General features: G+C 40.4%; 1 protein-coding gene across 3 annotated transcripts in view; it reads left to right on the top strand.

Moving 5' to 3' along the window:
* LOC145344127 (IQ motif and SEC7 domain-containing protein 3-like) overlaps positions 1–22,401 on the top strand; it is a 436,903-nt gene extending 414,502 nt beyond the window's left edge. The window contains exons 13-14 of one of the 3 annotated variants that reach the window (XM_080190991.1): positions 2,135–2,181; positions 13,376–22,401. In XM_080190991.1, coding sequence (XP_080047117.1) covers positions 2,135–2,181; positions 13,376–13,810 — 482 coding nt within the window. In that variant the 3' untranslated portion in view covers positions 13,811–22,401. The remainder of the gene's footprint in view (positions 1–2,134; positions 2,182–13,375) is intronic. The other 2 variants (XM_080190994.1, XM_080190992.1) reach the window with 2 other exon arrangements.
* The last annotated feature ends 311 nt before the right edge of the window (positions 22,402–22,712 follow it).

Consider the following 22,712-nt stretch of genomic DNA (forward strand, 5'->3'; position numbering starts at 1 on the left):
TAATGTGGGGAGGGAGGGAGTGGGCCTGGCGTGCCTGTCATTTCCCCACCACCATGTAATTTGGCAAGGATAGCTGGTCCTCCTGCCCAGAGGCCAATCAAGCCTAGTGGGTGGCCAGTTAAGGGCTTCTTTCTGTCACCATTATCATTTTGCTACCAGTAGGTATGCCCTCCACTGCCTAGGGAGATCACATGGTGAACCTTGGATGCCTCCCTTCAGGCTTCCCCTGCTATCCTTCATCAGGACCTGAGCGACTGGCAGTGACCCAAAGACCACTTAGCTGGCAGGGAAAATGGCTTGTCTCCATGGCACCCTTTATTCTAGGTGCCATCTCAGCTGCTTACCACCGCTCCCATTGGTGCTAGGAGACTGCAGACCTGTCAGCGCTCTGAATGGCAGCTCCTGAAAATGGGTGCCCATTGTTTAAAGGACAGGACGTCAGAAAGCAACTGATTATTTGTTAGATGGCCAAAAGATCTGGCCAGACATCCAACAAAGGGCTGAGGTGGATTTGGTTCTGGCTTTGTGTCCATTTTCAAGCTTCCTGCCTTACAAATGAAAATGCAGTCTATATCTCATCTCTCAGGTAGATGTTTGGCAACATTATTTGAAAAAGGATGGGGAATTTTCCCAGGCCCCCAGGGCTCTCACAAGCAGTTATCCCTGGTCCAGTATTCTTTGACAGATTATCTTATCATTTGTCTCATTGCTGTGCAGAAAGTGACTGCTACCCTACATTGCAACAGCAACTACACTTTTGAAAGTACTTCATTGGCATTGAATTAATGCAACATGTTATTTTCATTTTTGACATGACAATTGCTTTTAGACTTTAATTTGTGACTTGCTCCATTAGTCAGACATTGAGCAGGTTTCCAAAATACCATTAAAAGAATAATTGGCAGATAGGTCAATAAAGATAAGCATGGATGTTTTAGTTCTAACCTCAGCAATAAACTATACCCATGGGGTCGATTTTTAGTCCTACCATTTCTCCAGTACTCTTTGGCATCCATCTCTGTTAGGTATTCAGGCCACTTCCACTATTTATATCTAATCACTCAAAAAAAGGGCAGAATGATAGGGATAGTCTCAACTTTGACAACTCTATCAACAGGTACCTCTTAACTGTGACTGGACATAACAGCAAATGGCCCCTCAATTCAGAATTAGAGCCTTTCTGTTTTTTTTTAAGTCACTAATGTAGTCTTTTGCAAGTACAAGCCATTGCCCAGCTTGCAAAACAACATCAGGAATATTAAATGGGTGTTTGTAATTTGAAATTTTACATCTTTTAGATTGTAATATTACCAGGACGGCACAGTTGTTAGCACTACTGCCTCACACTATCAGGGGCCCGGGTTCAATTCTGGCCTCGGGTCACTGTCTATGTGGAGTTTGCACATTTTCCCCGGGTTTCCTCTGGATAATCTGGGTTCCTCTCACAGTCCAAAGACGCGTGGTTTATATTGTTTGGCCATGCTAAATTTCCCCTTAGTGTCAAAGGACAAGGAGGGTAAATACATGGTGTTACGGGGATAGGGTCTGGGTCGGATTGTTGTCGGTGCAGACTTGATGGGCCAAAATGACCACCTTTTGCACTGTAGGGATTCGAGGATTTTATTAACTGGGTTTCAGTGTCTTAAAAGCACAGCTTGAAATAGAGTAAGGACTGTTAATATTTTGCAGAAAAGGTTACTTGACTGAATTGACAATGCTCCTTAGATATTACAACGAGAGTGTGTATACACTATGTTTCAATCAATCATTCCTTTTTATCATACTTCTCTTTTTGCAACTGGGGCTCAGGGGTAGATTGGATAAGACGTTTGTGAAGTGCTGCACCAGTAAGATCATGATTCAGAATGCAGGCTGTGGACAGTATTCTCATTCATGATGTCAATGAAATTGAACCATAAAATGCCAGGACAATGTGAATGAAAGGTATAAGTGAGCTTAAAGACTTTCCCCTCAAACACTAAAAAAAAACTTAAGGCATTCAATGAAACACAGCTACTTTTATAGTTAATAGCAGAGATTGACATAGACTGAAATACCACAGCTCAGCCAGAATTCAGCAGCACAGACAGCTACATCCCAACTCACATCAAAAAATGTATTCTTTCTTTTAAAGGCAAAAAAGAGTCTGGAGAAAACAAGACCACAAACAACGCTGTGGAGGTAAGAAGCTCCTCTTTGGAACAGGCCTGTGTTTTTTGCTTCATAATTGCCTACAGTTTAATATAAAATACACAGACCTGACATTGCCCTTTAACTCCATCACCAGCACACACCTGTGGTTTGGTACAATTTGAAACCTGAGATTATAAACAATGTCCCCATTGCCATAAAGAATTTGCAGTGATGTTGGGCATCCTGTGATAATTTCCATCTTTCTATTCTTATTATTGGACAATAAGTGCTGATAATCAATTAGGACAAATGGTCTGACAGAAAAGCAACTGAGCCTCATACACTCAGGGAGTTTGATGTTTCTACTTCTCAGCTTCCTGCCTTTCTCTCCACTGCTTTCCAATTCTGTACCTTCATAATACTGTGTTTCATTCCTAATTTTTCATTCTTTTGAGTGACTCCACTTCCCACCGTCTTTCTGCCATCTCCTGAGATGACTAAATATTCCTACATCTGTCTCCAATCTTTACTTCAATTTATTTTTCTTCCCAACACTTTATCTTCTGTTCCCAAGGTGGTGTGTCTCCTTTCCAGCATTCTCCTATACCTCCCCAGATAACTAACCTTTATCTCTGAGTTTGTTTACCTCCTCCCCAGTAGGGTTTCCTAGCCATTTTATCTCTGCCTCAAGGCTTGTATATCTCTCCTTCCTTCAGTGCCTCCCCCATTTTGTTATACCTCTCTTTAACTTGTGTTATTTCTCAAAGTTGAAAGCAGCATTGTGGATGGACCTGTATCAGAAGGGCTATACCAGTACACCAAAGCAGCTCACCAGCACCTTCTCAAGGGCAATTAGAGATGGGCAATAAATGCTGACCTTGCCTTTGCGTCTCACATCCTAGAGATATATTTTAAAAATCTTTTCTAGCTTATTTGTCTCTTTCACAATATTATTCTTTTATGATATTGGTGTCTTTTATTGTTTCTAATGTTCTACCTTCCCCAATTTCTTCGCCTCACCTCTAATATCTCATCCTTCCAGCTTTTCCAGGCGGACACTATTTTCCCAGTGTTCTTTATCTGCTCCAGTTAATTGTCTTCTCACAGTTTGTTTCTAAACTTCTCTAGACTCTCCTAGTTCGTTCATCTCTTACTCAGCATTTACCTGACTCTATCACATCATGCTATCTTCTCTCTTAATTCTTTTTCAGTGCTTCAACACTTTGAAACGTGTACCTCTATTCCACAGTTGTATTTTCCCCCAGTACTCTCTTTCCCCTAAATATATTGTTTGCTCCCTTTCTGAGTGTTTTGCACGTTATTCACCTTGTTTTCCTTTCCAGCACTAATGCTATACTCTCTATTACCATGTTCATCTCATCCCCAAAATTCTCTTCTGATGCTAACTTTCTTTCCCTTTCTATCTTTCTTTTCCCTATGCTTTCTCATGCCCACTTCAGCATGCTTATCTCCCTCACTTTAATTGCTTATTTCCATTTTCCTCTGGATATCTCTTATGCCGGTTTGCTCCTTGTCAAAATCTGTGACTTGTTCTTCACATTCACCCCAATTTATGGCCAGAATTTTACCGGCACACCCGCCCTGATTCTAGGGGCAGTTGAGGCTCGGAGAACAGCATTTTCTGTTGTCCTTGGATGGGATCATATAAACCTCAGATGGACATGCTGGTAAAATTCTGCCCTGTGTCTCTCATCCTCACATTGGTCTACATGTTTGCTTGTTCTGCTCTCTCAGCTTCTCCTGTGATTAACGTTTCCAATCAGTTTGGTTTCTTCTCCCTAATGCTTTTTATCCTTAATAACTTTTTTTTTCTTTCTCAAAGTTATCATTTGCCCCTTCAACTTGTTTCTGTCTTTGAGCAGTTTCACCAGTAATCTCCTCCTTTGATTTTCTCCCCGATGAGTCTTTTTTCTATGTGACCTTAAACATGTTCTTCATCTCTCTGACCATATGTTTGTCTTCACAATATTTGATTTCTCTTTTAGTTTGTTATACAGTCAATAACCATGCCCATTGCCTTTCCCAAATTACTTTACACTTTTCAAATAGCTTGTTCCTTTTCCTACATTGTTACTTTAGATTAAGCAAGGGAGGAGAATATAAAATTGTATTTGTGATTCAAATGAAATTAGAATTAGAATGGATATTGGCAATTATTTATTTATCCATTAAATGAACAACGTTTAGAATAATCATCAAAGTAATTGAGAGAAAAGCAGTAGAAATGGTTTGATTGCAGCTGCATTCTGTGTTGAATTCTAAGAATGGACATTATTACATGAGGTTAAAGGTTGAGGACTAGCTTTGTTGTCTTTGTGCCTCTGTTTTTTCATGTTCCCAAATATACTGCATGTTCTTTATTCTCTTAGTTATATAATTCTCAGTTTCTGCTTCACCTAATTTTTCCAGTTATCCTCATTCTTCATCTTAATTCTCTTTTGGTACTATTGACAAACTTCTCAACTCCTTCAGATGCTTCTAATCGCGGACTGATTTTCTCATCAATAATATTTGAGTACTTTCCACCTTACATCTTCCTTCTGCAATGTTTAGATGATTTCCACCTATTTAATCTTCTTCTAAGCCTTCCCCTCACATTATGTTTCCTTTCAATGTCCATACTTTTCATGTATCTGTCAACTATCTACTTTCCTTGTATCTTACTCCCATATCTTGCACAGCGACTTACTGTCCATTCACGATTAGTTACCATGTTGTTTCTGTAACTCAACATTGTCTCTCCATCAGCCTATTTATATTCCCAATCTTCAAGTTTATTGCTTTAAGCCACAGTGCTTTTCTTTCTCTCCTCTCTGAGTTTAACTGTCTCCTTTCCACCATTTAGTCGCTCATGCTATAGCGTTTTCTCTTGTTTTTCACTGTAGTGTGCATTTACTGGCATGATTTTCAATATTTGGATCTTTTTTCATCTCTCCGGTTTCTCCTTGCTAATTCTCACTAACTCTCCTAGCTTATTTGTGTCTCCACCAATGTTCTTCAGACTCAATTTTTTTGAGCAATAATTTCCCTTCACTTTTGATTCCACTGTTCTTTGTCAATGCTCTCAGTCTTCTTCCTGTTTCCTCAGAGGTATAGTTGTTTGTATCACTGGCAGTTTCTAGAATCTCAATAAATTATCTCATGTCCTGGTTTCTTTCTCACGTAACATTTATCAGCCTCATTTTGTTTTTCCCTCACATTTTTCTCTCTTCCTCAACACCCCTATAAATTTCCTAATATAGTTATTCTTATAGGGCAGAATTACCCCTTCAAATGCTTACAGTTTATTTTTTGCCCAGTTTGGATGTCGTGCTAAATATTATAAGTATCTACATTTTCAACTTGGATCTGATGAATATGAAATGCAACAAATTATGTTTAAGAAAGCAAAGAAGAGTACAATTAATCAATTTTTTAAAGCTGAAATGTCCTGCTGAATTTTACGCTGAGTTATCTATTTAGCACTTTTTTATCCAATGGTTTAAACCTAATGAAATAAAGAGTGAGTGTTTGTTTGGGGGAAGATGGGTCACATGTGTGTCTGTGAATAACAGTATGCATGCATGACAGAAACATCTAAAATATAGACTTGACTTAATATAGCTCGTATCAATACTCTCTTCTTATATGCAACCTTAATCCAGTTCATTTTGGATATAACATCAGCAAAGCTACAGCCTTCCATGTCTGTTTGAACATTTGAACATAAAACATATGGTCAGGAATAGGCCATATGGCCCTTCGAGCCTGTTCTACCATTCAAGAACATTAGGACTGATCTTCTACCACAACACCACTTTCCACCCTATCCCATGACTTCCTTGGTGTCCATTGATCAAAGCTTTAGATATACTCAACAACTGAGCATCCACAATCCCCAGGGGTAGAGAATTCTGCCATTTTAGTACTCATTTGGCAATTTAGTGCATGAGCATTCATGGACCTCTGTGATTACAGAAACTAGAATAAGAATCATTTGGATGGCATCTTACTCCACTTTGTCAAACACTTCACCGCTTTCTTAAAAGGGAAAATGTACAATGGTTTCATTATTAATGCTCATGATTATTGATGGCCAATGAACAGATAAAGTCCTTATAGCTTTTTTTGCAAAAATATACTTTATTTGCAAACTATCTGAAAGAAGATTATAAATATTTCAAAATGGCCATCACGCAAGTATTCAGGTTTTCTCAAAGATCATGTTGATGAAGTACTTGCAGCATTCTAAGTACGCCGTGCCATCAGATGCAGAAATTATTTAACCAGTGTTTGAATCAGGTATTCGGGGAGCCCTGCTGCTGATTATTCCAGGAACTCAGCCTGTCTGAAAACTCCAACCAAATTGGCAGGCAGGTAACATTATCTTCAATCTACAAATTCTCCAGCGAATCGCACAGTTTGCACTGAATAAATATGATAGGAGCACAAAATAAATACCATTGAGAAGGGGTGTTTTGCTTTTACATGTTCGTCCGTCCAGAGAATATATCTGACTTTCACCCCATCACTATACAGAACTATTTGTTAAATAATGCCAACATTTTGTTTTGCTCGATGCCCAGGTCTGTTCAATGCAATAATTACTCCTTGTGTAAAAAGCTTCTTGGCATCATTCTTAAATTTACCTTTCATTGGTATCAACCTGCAGCTCTTTGACTGCCATTGTCTTTGAAATCATTTCCCACGTTTACTTTCTCTATACCAATGTACTTCTGCAGAACAAAGTGATCCCACGCACCAATCTTGTCCTCTTTTGTTATAAACCATTCACAGAGAATCACTGTGAATGGTAACAATATGTTCTTTCTTTGACTTTTTTTTATTCTTCTTGGAGAAGGAGGCCTAGCTGAGCAAGAATATTTTGGGGAACTTCTGCTCTATATCAGCAGAAATGCTCAGGATGTTTCAGTGAACGCCATGCTGTCTATGCTGGTCAAACTTATTTGTGCTGTTTAATGGCAGAAACTCCTCCAAAATATTTCCTTCAATGATCTCAGCAAGATTGACAAGGTAAAAGATACACAAATCAGAAGAAAAGCTGCATTATAATTTATTGAAACCCAATAGATTGGTTGTTAGGAAACAAAATCTACCATCCTTTGACAGTCAACCACATTGCTGTGGTTTTAGACTCACATGTAGGCCAGAGGTCTACATGTGAGTCTAAAACCACAGCAATGTGGTTGACTGTCAATTGCCCTTGGGATGGGCAATAAATGCTAGCTGGTCAGCGACACCCATGTCCCACGAATGAATTAAAAAAAGTTCAAATTCTTGCCAAACAGTAATTCTTGTTGACTTCAGTCATAATTTTCCAGCCATTCACATCAGTGGGATTCTCTGGTCCCGCTGCTGAGTGCCAAATTCTCTGTCCTCATTTACAGCAGGGGCGGGGCGTGAACTAACATCTTTAAAAGTGAAACATTGCACATTTAACTGAGTCAATTCTCTGAGAAAGGTGCAGAGCAATTGATCACAGAGGGACGGGGATTCCAGCTCAATGAGTAAAACATAGGACTGCATTCAATGTGAATTATAATGAGAAGAGAGCTTTCCAAAGTGACCACCAAACCAAATAATTATGAGTAAATATTTTTAAAATGTTAACAAATAATGTTCAAAAGAAAATGGGGGCGATTTTCCCCAAAAAGTTGTAAGTGTCGAATTCATGTTGTTTTTTTCAATGGGAGTTTCAAAATGAATTCCCCACACTCTGTACATTGCTGAATGCACTGGCATAAATCACTCTAAAAATCAGTGGATGGGGTATATTCCCACTGGAGAGGCTGGCAGCATAGCGCTGAGTGGGCCACTGTGCATGTACTGATCTGTCATAGCAGAGGTTGGCGCACGTGCAGTAACCCCACACTGCCGGCATCCCAATCGCTGACCAGCTCAATCACTGGCCAGCCCCATGGCCCCCACATCATCAGCTGTACGACCCCACCTCAGCCTTATTTCTAGTCCCTGAACTTGTCCAGGCCAACCCTCCCCACTCCCCTAGCTGTTCAGCCCTGCAGCCTCGATCACCCAATTTCCCCCACTCCTTATCAACAGCCCTGACTTCCCCCACCACAGTGCCAAACCCCACCCCCACTTCAGCCCTGGTGCCACCCCCCACCAAGTTGACCCTCATCCCGATGGCCAGCCCTGATCTTTGACCTCCCTCCCTCTGTCACTCAGCCCGAATACAGACTGGCATCGGGATCCCAAAGCCCAATGATTGCCCTTCCAGGGGCCATGCCCTCATCAGGCCCTGCCCCCTTGGCATTGCCCAATGCCTGGTGGGCAGTTCCAAAATGCTGTCTGGGCCGTGGCCCCTTGGGTAGTGCCAGGAGACCCAGGCTAGCACTGGCAAGATGGCAACACCTGGGGGAACCCTCCCTGGCACCCGACCCTCTTGGGGGCTCGGGGGGGGGGCTCGATTGTCCCATTTCACTCCTGAAGGATAGGGCCGCCAGGTGCCTGTAAGTGGGGAGCTATACTAAACTCTGTTGGCGTTAAATATTCCTGGTGGAGATTAGGGGGGAGAGGCTAGCTGGCGCAGAGATTCCAGTCCTGGGCCTGCTAATGATATTTAAATTGTTGTAAGGTGTGGATTTAAATAAATTATGCAGCTCCATGCCAGAAATTGGCGCTGAGCTGACAGTGCTGGAAATCAGGTTGCTGGAGACTTGTGTAGGCCCTGGCGCCCATGAAATGGTCTCCGCTAGAGACTCCCAGCCTGCTGCAGGATGCAAGTAGAGCAGGCTGGGAGAATCGCCTCCAATATTTCTGTGCAATTAATAGCCACGTAACCCCAGATCCATGTGTGGACTTCTAAAATCTTGAACGCTTAATTTCAATTTTCTGTTCAGATTTAATTGCTTAGTGAGCGAATGATTTGGCTGATGTTCCTGTATATTCAAATAGTCCCCATACTTGTTACCACATTCGTCAATAGTTATTAGAAGTAAAAATGAAGAAAAGACAAGCAACGCATACGAAAAAGTATCCGAGTGTTTTTTGTAAATTACAATTGACAATTGGAGGTCTGGTAGCTGTGGTGTTGATTCCCAGCCAGGAAATGGCAAACGCATACCTTGTGTGCATGGTCACAATACACCATTATCAACCAGGAGCAGAGTATTCACACTGCAACTGACAAATCTGCTTCAATTTTATTGAAGTTACTTATTACACTGTAACTGTGATTAAAATGAAAGAAAATATGAAACGCAGCCCTGCCCTTCTCCATCCCACCTATTTTTGATTTTAACATGGGTGAGTTGGTGGGCAGGTGACTAACATTAAAATATTCCAATGAGGCTCTGTGCCAAAGGTTTTATTTTTGCTCTAGATTAACCAGTGGCTGGCTGGAGTGTTGGGGGATGGCTGGATGGAACCAGTACATGCCTTTCCAGCCCTGTTTGTGGGTCAGGAGGAGCAGGAGTGCCTCTCACCAGCCCCTCAGACCAAACAGCTTCCATCACCACGATCAAGCACTCTTTCCAAGATCAGAATCCCACACAATGGGGCTCATCCCAGTGTCTGCTTCTTGCTCAATGTCTACCCTCAGCCTAACTTCCAACTCCACAGCTTGGATGTCAATCTCTGCTCCACATTGTCTGTCATCCCCACTAATATCGGACCCCCCTGCCAATGTCCATCTCCCATGACGATTTTCTCAACCACCCCACCCCACCCCCGCAACCAATGTATCACCTCCCTGATGATCAACTCCCTCCCTGATGTCTAACTCCCCACGGCTATTCAACTCTCCACCATGTACATATTCCTCTCCCCATGACTGATCAGGAAGAAGAGTCAAGCTGGAAGAGGCTAAAATAGTTAAATCTTTTTACATTTCTTGTGGGGTTGGGGGAACAAGAATTTTTCTCCAGGTTTTCTGTCCTCCGATTGTGAAGTCAATCCCTATAGCATATTGAGCTCTACAGGAACTGAACAGCCAAGCGACCTCCTGCTACCATTCAGTTCACTCCTGTCCCCCATCAGCTACTGCCTGTTAGCTGGCTTCTTGGATGGATAACCAACCAGAAGTGTGCAGGTGAGGTACAGGGATTAAAGTTCCTGGGCATTAGTAACACAGCCAAACTCAGTCCTCTTCAGCCCTGTCTACCCGATTCACAGCCTGGGTTAAAAATAAGCCATTGTCATTTTTCCATCCTGTCACTTTTCTAAATGTAATAATATCCTTTTCACCACATGATGACCAGAACTGCACATGGTGTGTGCAGTTCTGTCTGTGGAACCATATTTTGGATTGGGACAAGAGAAACAGTTTTAGAGATGTGAGCAAGTTTCATCACAAGGATATAAGTGATGAGAGGATAGAGGGAATTTTACAATCTCATTCTATCAAGTAGGATGACACAGAGCAAGCGCAGGTCAAGTCAGGGTGCCAAATTGTCAGCCTGATCCTCAAACATGTCTTCCATTTGAGTGTACTTCTTTCCCCACAAGAACACAGAAATATTTCATATATGTGGCAAGGTTTTAAAGTTGTTACATTATCCATTTGTAAAAGAAGAACATGACCCTTGAGTTTTCATAATGGCGCAGTCAAACAGTGGCATAACAATTGATGCTATTAGCTAGAATTTCCATAGGATTTTCCCAGTTTATGATTAGAAATTGTGGTGCAATGGCATAAATAGTGGTTTACACCATTTTCTTACTGAAGTATGGTGGGAAATTGAGAGAACCTGCGTTATTTGTTCTTACTAGACTTTCTAGATATTTTTCATACTTGTAAGCTTTTTTCCCATTAATAGATAACAGTTCTGGATGACCTCAAGTTCATAGGGGTTAGAATTTGGGACACCAGCCAAGAATGTGGTGGAACTATCAAATCAAGGGGTGATAAAGACATAGATCAGGGTTTCAACAACAGATGAGCTGAGGCAGGGTGAAGTCAGCAGATGTTACAAGAATGGAAATAGGCAGTCTTTGTGACAGTGTGAATATGTGGCTGGAAGCTTCTCTTGGAGTCAAATATGACACCAAGGTTACAAACAGACTGAGTGTGGTGGAGGCAGGTTCAATGAAGACATTCAGAAGGGAATTTGACTTGTCATTGAAAAGGAACAGTGTTCAGGGCTGAGCTAAGAAGGAGGGAGAATGGCATTAAATAAATTGATCATTTGGAGAGCCAGTGCAGATACATTGTGCCAAATGGCCTCCTTTGGCACTATAGTAATTCTGTGATGGTGTGATAAACTGTTTTAATCTTAGCTTGTTGCCAGGCAGAAGAATGGGGTTGGCAGCTAGGGAAAAAAGTTTGGAGCTGGAATTGAAAACACTGGCTGCAGTCTTCCCGTGTTTAATTGGCAGATGTTCCTGCTTATCCAGTACTAGAGGATGGATAATCAGTCTGATAACTTAGCAACAGTGGAGTCGAGATCAAGCTGCATGTTATCAGCATACATGTGAAAACTGATGGTGTGCTTTTGGACCAAAGGATGGTATTCTAAGCTTTCTGTGAGAAGTTTAATTAATATCTACATGTAAATAAAGCAACTTCACACTATTCAGTGCACTTGAATGTGAAGACGGATAGTGAGGATCCATTCTTAGAAAGATGATGGCAGAACATCTCTCCCACATCAATTTCTTGATTTCAGCATTTAACCATGTATCTATCTTCATCTGAAAAGGCAGTGACATTTGCACTTAAATACTAACAAGTACCATTAGCCTTGCCCTTACTTTAATAGTATTTTTGAGCCCTTTGTTATAGCGCAACATATCAGTGATCAGTTCAGTTCAAATGGGTCTCCCACGATACAAAGTGACCTGTGACTTTAATTGATGACACTGACCATGTTGTGAAGAACGGTTTATGTGATATAAATTACAGTGCTGTTTCTGGAAATGACAAAGGGTGAATACTGTGCGTCACTGAGACCTGATTTACATGACCATAAAAACACACCACAGCTTCTCTCTTATAGATGTTCATTCTGATGTTTTATGTATAGCATCTATGGTGACTTTATCGCTCCCTGTTTTAAGTTCCAGGATTATGATGGCAGTGTGCCATTTCAACTAAAGTGGGAGAGAGAGAGGTTTGGGAGAATCTTTGCAAATAGCAACAATTTATAAGATTGTAATGAAGTTACAAGTGTGGATGTCATTTGTAGTCATCTTCTGGACACTGTTCCCTTGGCACAGTCACAGTGTGAAAGATATAGGAGGGGATTTTTAGTGGTCCAGTTGGGTAGAAACAAAGCCATTGGCTTGAGCTTCGCAGGTATGACCTGACTGTCCCATTCCTGTCAAAGTCCTACTAAAAGGGGTATGCCCCAAAATATTTGTTGTCAGTGATTTAAAATTGTGTAAAATGTGATAGATAGGCATTCTGAATAGATGTAGGCAGGATGGTTTCCCCTTGATGATGAATCTAGAACCAAAGGACACACTGTCAGAGTGAAGGGAGGGTGATGGAGGTAAGGCCGTTTAGGGCTGAGATGAGGAAGAATTTATCCACTCAGAGGGTGGTGAATCTTCAAAGTTCTCTGTCCCAGAGAGCTTTGGAAGCACAAACACTGAGCATGTTTAAGACAGAAATCAAAGGTTTTCTGGTTACTAGTGACAGGAAGGGATATGGGAATATCACTAGAAAGTAGTTTTGAGCTAGATCATAACCCATGATCTAGTCGAATGGTGGACCAGGATGGATGGGCCAAATGGCCTGCTCCTATTCTTCTGTTCCTAATAAAATGTTATTTTTTTTGATAAACCCCATTTTCCATTGTATTATGGAAAGAGCACTCTTCTACATATCAAAGAATATTTTTCATGTAAATTTTATTTAATAAATTTACATTTTAAAGCATGGCCTGATTGTGCTGATTCATGGCAGGTTTTGACATTCAGAAACATGCAAGTGAGTTTGAATGGAAACCCAGGGTAAAGTATTTTCAAAACAGGTGCAATTTTGGGCACAATATGCACCAGAATCACCAATTGCACACAAAGCGGAAACTTTATTCCAAATAGTTCGGGAATAACCGTATAGTTTTATAAAGAAAATTATCTATTCATGAAGTCAGATTATATCTTATGAAACAATTGCCAAGCACAGTGTGAGAAAAATCTCAAACTAATTAGTGTCTTTTCTTCATAATCCTTAGCCATGAAAAACAAGAGCAACTTGCTGAAAATATATAATGATATATAAAGTAATAATGTTGACTGTTGACTGTTTCTAATCTAGGTGTCAATTCACAACAGGCTTCAAGCCTACCAGCACAGTTCAGTGGGGAACCAGGAGTGCGCAGTCCAGCAGAGTACCCTCCTTAACATCAAGCAAGAAAACTCAGCAGTGACAGGAGCTGTGGACCATCTCCCTGAAACACTACTGCAGTGCCAACAGATTGTCAACGTCATAGTACTCCCTGTGAAAACAGACAAGTTGGACACCCCTCAGAATGAGACGCCTATCCATCAAACGGGAATAGACACCAACTCCACTAGCTCCACTCCTCGCAAGTTAAAAGAAGATCGGCTTCAAGGAACACCTGTGAAAACCACTCATCAGCCACCTCTGCCTCCTCCACCCCCACCCTACAATCACCCTCACCAATATTGTCCTCCCAACCCTTTTGTACGCAGGCGTAGATATTCCAGTGGATCACGAAGCTTAGTGTAGTCGACCTTACACAAAACACTCTCAAAGCCAGATTAAGTCTGTTTTTGTTTCACAGGCCTTAATCTAGTGTAATTCTCCAATGAAAACTCCATCTGTCCTTTCCCTCTGACTCCGTTATTCAAGTGGCAGCATTTTGGTCTGTTCTTAGCACAGTGACTCAGATCTCTGGTGGGTTGTCAAATTGTGAACGTTGTGTGAATAATGTTTTAATGTTTGAATGTTCTCCATGCTGAGTTACCTCTCCCCTAACCTCTAATTCCGACTACCCCAAATTCTGTGTTGGGTGCATCAACCAAGAAAGCAGGAAAATCTGCATCCATGGTTGATTCTGTGGCTAATTTCAATGCCAGTACTTGGTTGATCCATCAGAAGATATATCTGAATGGTGTGTGGATTGCTCCCTCACTTGTCTCCCTCTGTTCACCAGATGATTTGCCTGAGACTGAGAAACCTGCTGAAGTCTGAGTCAGTTAGATCTGGACTATTAATTGCCTTTCCTCCAGAGTTTTAATGCTCTGGACTTGTTACTTATCATCACCATTTCATACTTAATTTAACATTCAGCAATCTGTTTGTATTTGATTAACTAATGACCCTGGATATTGTAAATCTGCTTCATCACCAGTCTGTGCATGGTGAATGCTGTAGCTGCATAGGAAACTTAGGGCTAAGATTCCAGGATTCATTAGTCATCCCTCAGCAGAATAAACGCGAACCTGAGAAATCAAAAATAGACTTGTTCTGGCTTGAAGACAAAAACACACATAAAACAACTAGTACAGACTACTAATTTTCTAGTGCAACTAGTGTTTGGTGAACATTTGATGAGAATTGTGTATCTTTGGACAACAAGGGCACAGCTTTAATAACTTTTAGATTGCAAAACTCACTTACTGTAAAGGCTGCTTTGATGGAAGCATTCCCATTTTTTTGTAGATAATCCAAATTCACAAATTGCATTGTCCATCTTAACATTGCTGTTAATAAGCTTTTGGTAGGTTAAAGAAAGCAGAGTAAAGATTTTATATTGAGTTTTCATGCACAGCTGTTTTTAAATGTATCTGAATTTATAGATCACTTCAATTTAGAATAGGATCTTCAGGAATTTTATATTTTCTTTTGTCACACAACACCATTTTGATTGGTTAGAGTACCTCACTCATCGCATTGGCAATATAGGTACTATAACAGTAGAGTAATATCTGATGGAAAGATTACAAGGTTTAAATGATTGCATTGTGTTTCAAAGAACAGTGGGTGAAGCAATGGGGTGGGGGTAAAGATTCTGCAGTAGAGGCCTCAGTGATTTTCCTCGAGGTAGATATGCCAGTAGATTTAGAAAATGAACACTCTCACAATGACAAAGCATCACGATGCTCCTTTTCAAAGTATTTATTGTTCCTTGTTGCTTCCAGTATATTTTTGGAGCGAAATGGTACTGGTCAGATTTGACTTTACGAATCGTTCGATGGTGTTGTAAAAAAAAACACTTGGATGAATATCCTCTAAGATCTCTGTTAAGTGGATTGTCAAGTAGATAACTTTGACAGAAGTATGATATTCGGTCCAATCATGCACACTTTTCATTGAATCACAATTCAGCCTCTTGAAAAATGGCAACTAAACCATTTCAATATATAATCGATATTGCACATTTACAGTACTTTTCAGTTCATGGTTCAGTGGTGATAGAATAGGCTGTGTGCTTGAAAATCACTGTCAGTGCATCTGACCTACATTTAGACAGTTGTAGCTTGTGTAATATATATATAAGAACAGGAAGATAAGTAAAACTATTTTTGTGGGATATATAATTTTGAACATTTCACATTGTCTCCTCTCTTTTCCCCATTTATGCCAAGTTTTATATATCCTAGTAATTGTTATGTAACCAAGCCTCTGTAACCTGATTTCTTTGTGTCCATTACAGTGCGTGCTTTGGCTGACCCAAGTCCATCTCTTCTATTTCCATTTTACTCTCTGTGTTTTTTAATTTCTGTTTTATTTACCTCACCGAGCCCCTCCTTTCATTTTGATCGCAAACGAGGCAATCCAAGATCACTTGTGTGTATTGCTTTCCACCCACATTTCCCCTCCCACCCCTACTTCTTTCTGTTCTGGCTGTAAAGCATTATCTGTTCTTGCTCTCATCTGTAAAACCACTCGCTATTCCAGACAAACCTGGAATGCAAAGATAATCTCTGGCTTCAGTTCACGATTGAGTCTTTGTAAATCCCTCTCTCTTCCATTTGTACATCCGACAACAAGCATTATGAGTTCATGAATTTCTTTGTCACTAAGACTGAGATGATCCAATCAGTTATCTCTGCCACTTCCCTCTTCTAGCCCGCTGGGAAAAATGTTCTCTAAAGCTTCTTCCCACCCGACTCCTGTTCTAGTCATTTTTGTGAACCTTTCTTCAGTTTCTTTTCTTTTCCTCATGCCCTCTTAGCGCATCTTGTCCGTAAGACTCACTTCCTGCTCCCTTGACCCTATTTCCAGTAAACTAATGGCTCCCATATCAGGTGACATTGTTAACAAGCTCTTGTCTTCAACTGCTGTCCTCCATCACTTTCAAACCTCTATTGCCACTCTCTTCAAACACCAACATTTGACCTCTCCAAACTTCCTCCCCATCTACAAGCTTCTTCTCCTCACCAAGGTCTGCCAATTCACAAATCAGTGTCCATCTTCTCACACCTCTATGTTTGAACCTCTTCCATATGATTTATTATGCCCTTGTCACAATTCCAAAACAGCTCTTCTGTCACTATGCCAAAGTTAAACTTTCCTCTTTGTCCTTCTCAAACTGTCTGCAACCTTTGTAAAGGTTAGCTGTACTATTCTCCTCCAACATCACTCCACCGTCATCCAGCTGGGTGGAACTGCAATTCCATTTCATTGATCACATGGTAGAGTTTTGCAATGGCTTTCCATCCCTGAGCCATTACCTCTGGTCTTCCACAAGGATTGATCATTGGCCCCCTCTGATTTCCCATTTCCATTCTCTCCCCTGGCAACATTGTATCAGTTTCCCAATGTACACTGGATATGTCCAGCTCTACCTCACCATCAACACTCTTGGTCCCTCCACTGTCTCTAAATTATCAGACTACTTGACTGTCATTCAGCTCTGGATGGGCAGAAATTTCCTTCAAATAAATCTTGGGAAAACCAAAGTCATTGTCCATTTTGAATTGTTGTTTAGAAAGTTATAAGGATTAATTAGAGACAGTCAGCATGGATTTGTTATGGGAACGTTGTGCCTAAATAACTTGATGTAATTCTTTGAGGAGGTAACAAGGAGGGTTGATGAGGGTAGTGAATTTGATGTAATCTATATTGATTTTAGCAAGGTCCCACATGGCTGACTGGCCAGAAAGGTAGTATCCAAGGGAGAGTAGTAGTAGGATCAAAAATAGTCTCAGTGGCAAGCAGTGAAGGGTAATGATCAATGGGTGTTTTTGAAGACACATCATATCAGGTATAATGTATAATAAAGGAGTTTACAGATGATACAAAAAGAGGCATTGTGATTGATAATGAAGTAGCAAATTCTGGGTTGCAGGACCTGCCAGGTGGCAGAAAAGTGACACATGGAATTCAGTCTGGAGAAGTTTGAAGTAATGTATTTGGATGGGGTAAACAAAGCAAGAGAATACACAATAAATGCTACATAGTGTAAAGGAACAGAGAAGCCTTGGATTCTGAAGTTAGTAGGACTGGTCAATAAGGTGGTTAAGGAGACATATGGGATATTTTTCCTTTGCTGATTGAGGCTTGTTTTCAAATTGCTTATGGCTTTTCCCCTCCCTGTCACCTCCTTCAACCCCCCAAATCTCCCAAGAGATCTAATTCGGCCTCTTGAACATTCCCAATTATAATTGTTCCACCATTAGTGACCATCCCTTCAGCTCCCATGGTCCTAAACTCTGGAATTCCCTCTCACAAACTCTTTGCCTTTCATTCCACTGTAAAAAATGCTACTTTAAACCTACCTCTTTGGCAAAACCTTTCATCATCTGCCCTAATATCACCTTATGTTACTTGGTGTCAAATTTTGTTTGATGACACTCCCAAAATGCACCTTGGGAGATTAAAGATGCAATATAAATGCAAGTCGTTGGTAGTGTTATTGTTGTTGTTGCTACTGTATTTTCACAGGTTTCACCTGTAACTAGTTTATAAAAAAGTACATGAGTTCTGTGATATTTCTGTTAATCCTTCATCGTAATTTGGGATTTATAGTCAATCCCCTCCAAATATTGATTACTTCTGCCCAGAGGGAGCTGCCATGGGGGAACATCTGGTTTGTAATGTGATTGATGAAATAAGGAATGACCAAGGCTCTATGGAACATGCTGGGATTGGTTGTGTTGATACCACAGTTAAATTTCCCATGCAGGGTCAATCGTATGGACGGGCCTGTGGTGGTTTTGCTCGATTGTCATCAGATGTCTGGAAAGCGAAACAGCGTTTCTTCTCATGGGCAGTGGAGATGTGGAATAGAGTTAGTTGTGACGTTGGTGGATTTGAGATCTCTCACACATTTAAAAGAGGACAGGAGTGACACCTATTGGAAGGAGAAGCTGAAGGTTTTAGAATGCACTGCTTGATTTCGTTTATTTGAAGAAGGAAAGGGAATTAACTTAGTGTTTCTTAAATTGAAGAATAAACTGATGGCATCGGGGCAGTACAAAAATAGCCTCTGGCTGGGCAGGGCTAAATAGTATCTTTTTGCCTTGGATTTTTTTCTGCGAGTTTCAAATCATAGACTTGACGGTGTCAGTGGTTTTTCTCTGTCTTCCTTTCTATCACAGACTTGGAATTCAGTTTATTAGTTTTTCGGAAGTGGCATTCTGTGGTCAGCTTCACAGGCATTTGTTCAGTTAAGTTTATTTATTAGTCACAGGTAGGCTTACATTTAACAATGCAGTGATGTTACTGTGAAGATTCACAGTTAGGATACACCGAGGGAGAATTTAGCATGGCCAAGGCACCTAATCTATATGTCTTTCAGACGGTGGGAGGAGACCGGAGCACCGGAAGGAAACCCATGCAGACACAGGGAGAACATGGAGACTTTGCACAGACAGTGACCCAAGCTGGGAATCGAACCCAGGTCCTAGCATTGTGAGGTAGCAGTGCTAACCACTGTGCCACCATGCCCTAACTTCTTGTTTTGAAGCACCAGGATGTGTGAAAGAGTCAAAAAGACAATCCAATTTGTCACATCATCCAAGCTGTATTTCTGGAACTTATTAAGAGCTTTTCACGTTTTGTTCAATGTCCAGACACACTTTTCTGTAAATCAGATATTCCTTAATTCCCACCTTTGTGCAGGAACAATATCCATTATTTCATCTAGTTCACTACATTATAGCCCACATTTTCTGAATATATGTCAGTGAGGAGGAAGACTGACAGCTCAAATTGCAAGTAACTTTCCTGATGTTGCTTGTAAACAAGCTTCCTGCTACCAGAACATGCTCTGGAATCGTGCCCAATCACCTATGTGTGAAGATATGCCAAGTATCTGGTACATGTGATTTTCTTCAAAACTGCCAAATTCAAAAAATAATAATGGAATCCATACAGTGCAGAAGTCTGCAATAACCATAATCTTGCTCAGACCCTATCCCTGTAACCCCACCCATTTACCCTGATAGTCCCCATGACATTAAGGGTCAATTTAGCATGGCCAATCAACCTAACCCACACATCTTTGGACTGTGGGAGAAACTGGAGCATCCGGAGGAAACCCTTGCAGACACAGGGAAAAAAATGCAAATTCCACATAGACAGTCATCTGAGGTCTGAATTGAACCCGGGTCCCTGGTGCTGTGAGGTAGCAGTACTAACCACTGTGCCACCCTAATTACTCAACACAACAAATGAACATGGCAGAAGGTTTGCTTCCAATTTATGGGGAGGGCCTCACAATGTCACTGTTCCACATAAAATGTCCTGCTCCAACGAATTAACTGTTACGAGGCATTAAGCAGTAGTAGCAAGGCAGAATTGAGGTGTCTGCAGTGTTTGTGGGACCATGAATTGGATTCAATTTGAATTTAGTTTTTGCAGTGAACAGAGAGATGGATTTGGATCTGCCCAGTTTGTTCTGAGCATTGACTTTGTAACTTTGAGTGGAGTAAAAAATCATTTTAGAAAGTTTGTTTTCCAGCTTTCCTTTATAGCATTTGGGGATTTAATGACAACTTTGATGAACATGTTGCCTGTGTATGCAGAGAGATCCCAGAGAATTTGTGTACATTTCCAAGAGGCAGCATATTGAAGAAGCCATTAAAGCGAAGTCCAACATAATTGTGTTTATAGTTTTTCCATAGGTTTTCATGTGTTCTCTTAGTTCAAGGAACAGAATCTCGCATTTGAAGCACTTTTACTCGAAAGCTCTTGAGTGTGTTGTTTACGGGAAATGTGCAAAGTGAAGATGTAAAATAGAATGATTGTATTCATAATAGAGGATTTATTGCTATAGTAATTAGTGAATAATTTTACATCAGTTTTTGTCTTCCTAAAAGAAGAAAAAAAGCACAGAATCATCACTCATCTTCTATAAAGTTTGCAACTGTTCTTATATTTTTTAAAGAAAATGTGTGTTTAAAAAAAAAGAAAAAAATCCTTCTAAGGAATGTTTTGTCTTACAGCAGGTGTGTGAGGATACAGCATGAGCAAAGAACACTGGGAATGCAGCCAAAGTTTTAATGGTTACCACAGCTTCCTCTCAACATTATTCACAAGCAACCGGACCAGTCAACAAATTGTTTTTGACAGCAGGAAGTATAAGTCTGAGGTTTATAACTGAACAGAGATAAATGTGTCATGGTTTGGGGATGGGAAGTTGGGGTAAGTTCTGGATCTGATTTTCAAAGATGAGGGCATATAATTAATGCCAAAAGAATTTGGGGAGCACATCCCCTTCTCATCCTTTCCCTCCCCCCATTCTCATGCCATTGTCATGATTGCCTGCTGCACTTTGGCTGTTTTGCCCAGGCTAGTGTGACATAGTTGCTAAAATATTGAAAGTTACTGTTGGTTGAAAACCATGCTTCTCATCACTGAAGGTCAGTGTAATCCAAACTGGAAAATCTGGGTCAAAGGCATAAATCAGTTGCATTGTGAGTAGAAGATTATTATAAGGTATTATTATTTCTGAAATTAGAAACAGACTTTTATTGATTTAGACTGGTCCTGTGGTCTTCTTGCAACTTCAGCTTAATTATCGTGATGTGACGAACCACTGTCAGAGATTATTTCATGCTTTTCACTTAAAGCAACAGACTCCCAGTTACAGTATGTTTAGTTATTTACTTCTGCATAAAGAACTGATCTGATTGAAATAAAATATTCATTGTGAAGATTTTCAAGCTTTCAGTGGACATAGCAATCTCCAAATTGCATGTTTAATGCACTAAATCCAATAGGCTCAACCCTCCCCTCGCTGGTCTCCTGCCGATCACAGGTGAAGGGCGAGAGATGAAGGGCAGGGGAGCATTGTCAAAATATCAAGTGTCAAAGTGATCATTGCTGCAAATTGGTGCGGCAGGAACCAACACTGTTCTTTCACTTCTGAGTCTTAGCTTTTGAATCACCTGCACTGATGGGATGAAAATTTCTTCTCTCTGCCAGCCCTAAGGATCTAATTAAAATGAATTGCTGCAGACTGAACCTCCTGGTTATTTTGTAACACATTAAAATATTACGTTATGCAACACATCAAGAACATTGTTTAGACAGTATTATCCTAGGGGCATCTGTACAAAAGCAATGAGAACACACTTGGTTTCTAGTGAAACACAGCTCATCCTTTGCTTTGATGAACACCAATAAAGAAGACCAGCAGAATAGAGATTGTTCTGTTAATATCAACCCACCCGTCATCCCAGTGAGTCCCATTTCTTGCTAATTGAAAATGCTTGTAAATTATTTTTAAATGGTTGTGTTTTACAGAAGGCCAATCTCCCAGATACTTAACGTCACAATGTGAATGATTTTGGTTCACTTCATTCCGCTTGTGACTGAAAACAATAAGGTCTATGTCCTGTGAATAGAGTCAAAAGCCCACAGAGAGCCAGAAAGCTGTGTCTCCTTTGCCTGATTGCACTCAAGATTGATGGTGGGACATTTCTGACACAGCATGCACTGCTTAAATGGAGCACTGAATCAGAAATGCTTTTGGAGTATTGCCCCACATTTATCCACCACATGCACAAATAAATCTGTCAATGCAAAATGAGAGGATGCTTTTCTAATCACTCTAGGATTTAATCATAAGGTGTGCAATCACATAATAAAGATATGGCATGTTGACTTGGTGGTGATATTTGAAGAATATCCACTTGGCACCTGGTTCTTTCCTACACAGACACATCACATCAATTGTGGGTCCTGAGATTTCACATTGTTTGGAATATTGTTAAATAGTCACTACACTGCTCCTCCCATCGTGTGTCCTCTAAATATAAAAAAAACTAATGGTTTGTGAAGGCTTTTCCCTTTACTGCTTTTATTCAACTTGTTAGACATTTGCTTTATTCAAGTGAAATATTTATGTTTCAATAAAATATAAACTGAAAAGGGACCTGTTACTGTGTGTCTGATTATACATGTTGACTTTTTTGATTTGATTTATTATTGTCACATGTATTAACATGCAGTGAGAATATTGTTTCTTGTGCGCTATACAGACAAAGCATATTGCTCATAGAGAAGGAAAGGAGAGAGTGCAAAATTTAGTATTACTGTCATAGCTACGACATAGAGAAAGATCACCTTATTGTGAGGTATTGTGAGGTAGGTCCATTCAAAAGTCTGATGGCAGCAGGGAAGAAGCTGTTATTCAGTTGATTGGTACGTGTCCTCAGATTTTGTGTCCTTTTCC

This window comes from Carcharhinus amblyrhynchos, chromosome 6 (assembly GCF_965287045.1).
Source record: "Carcharhinus amblyrhynchos chromosome 6, sCarAmb.v2.hapA, whole genome shotgun sequence".
Classification (NCBI taxonomy): domain Eukaryota; kingdom Metazoa; phylum Chordata; class Chondrichthyes; order Carcharhiniformes; family Carcharhinidae; genus Carcharhinus; species Carcharhinus amblyrhynchos.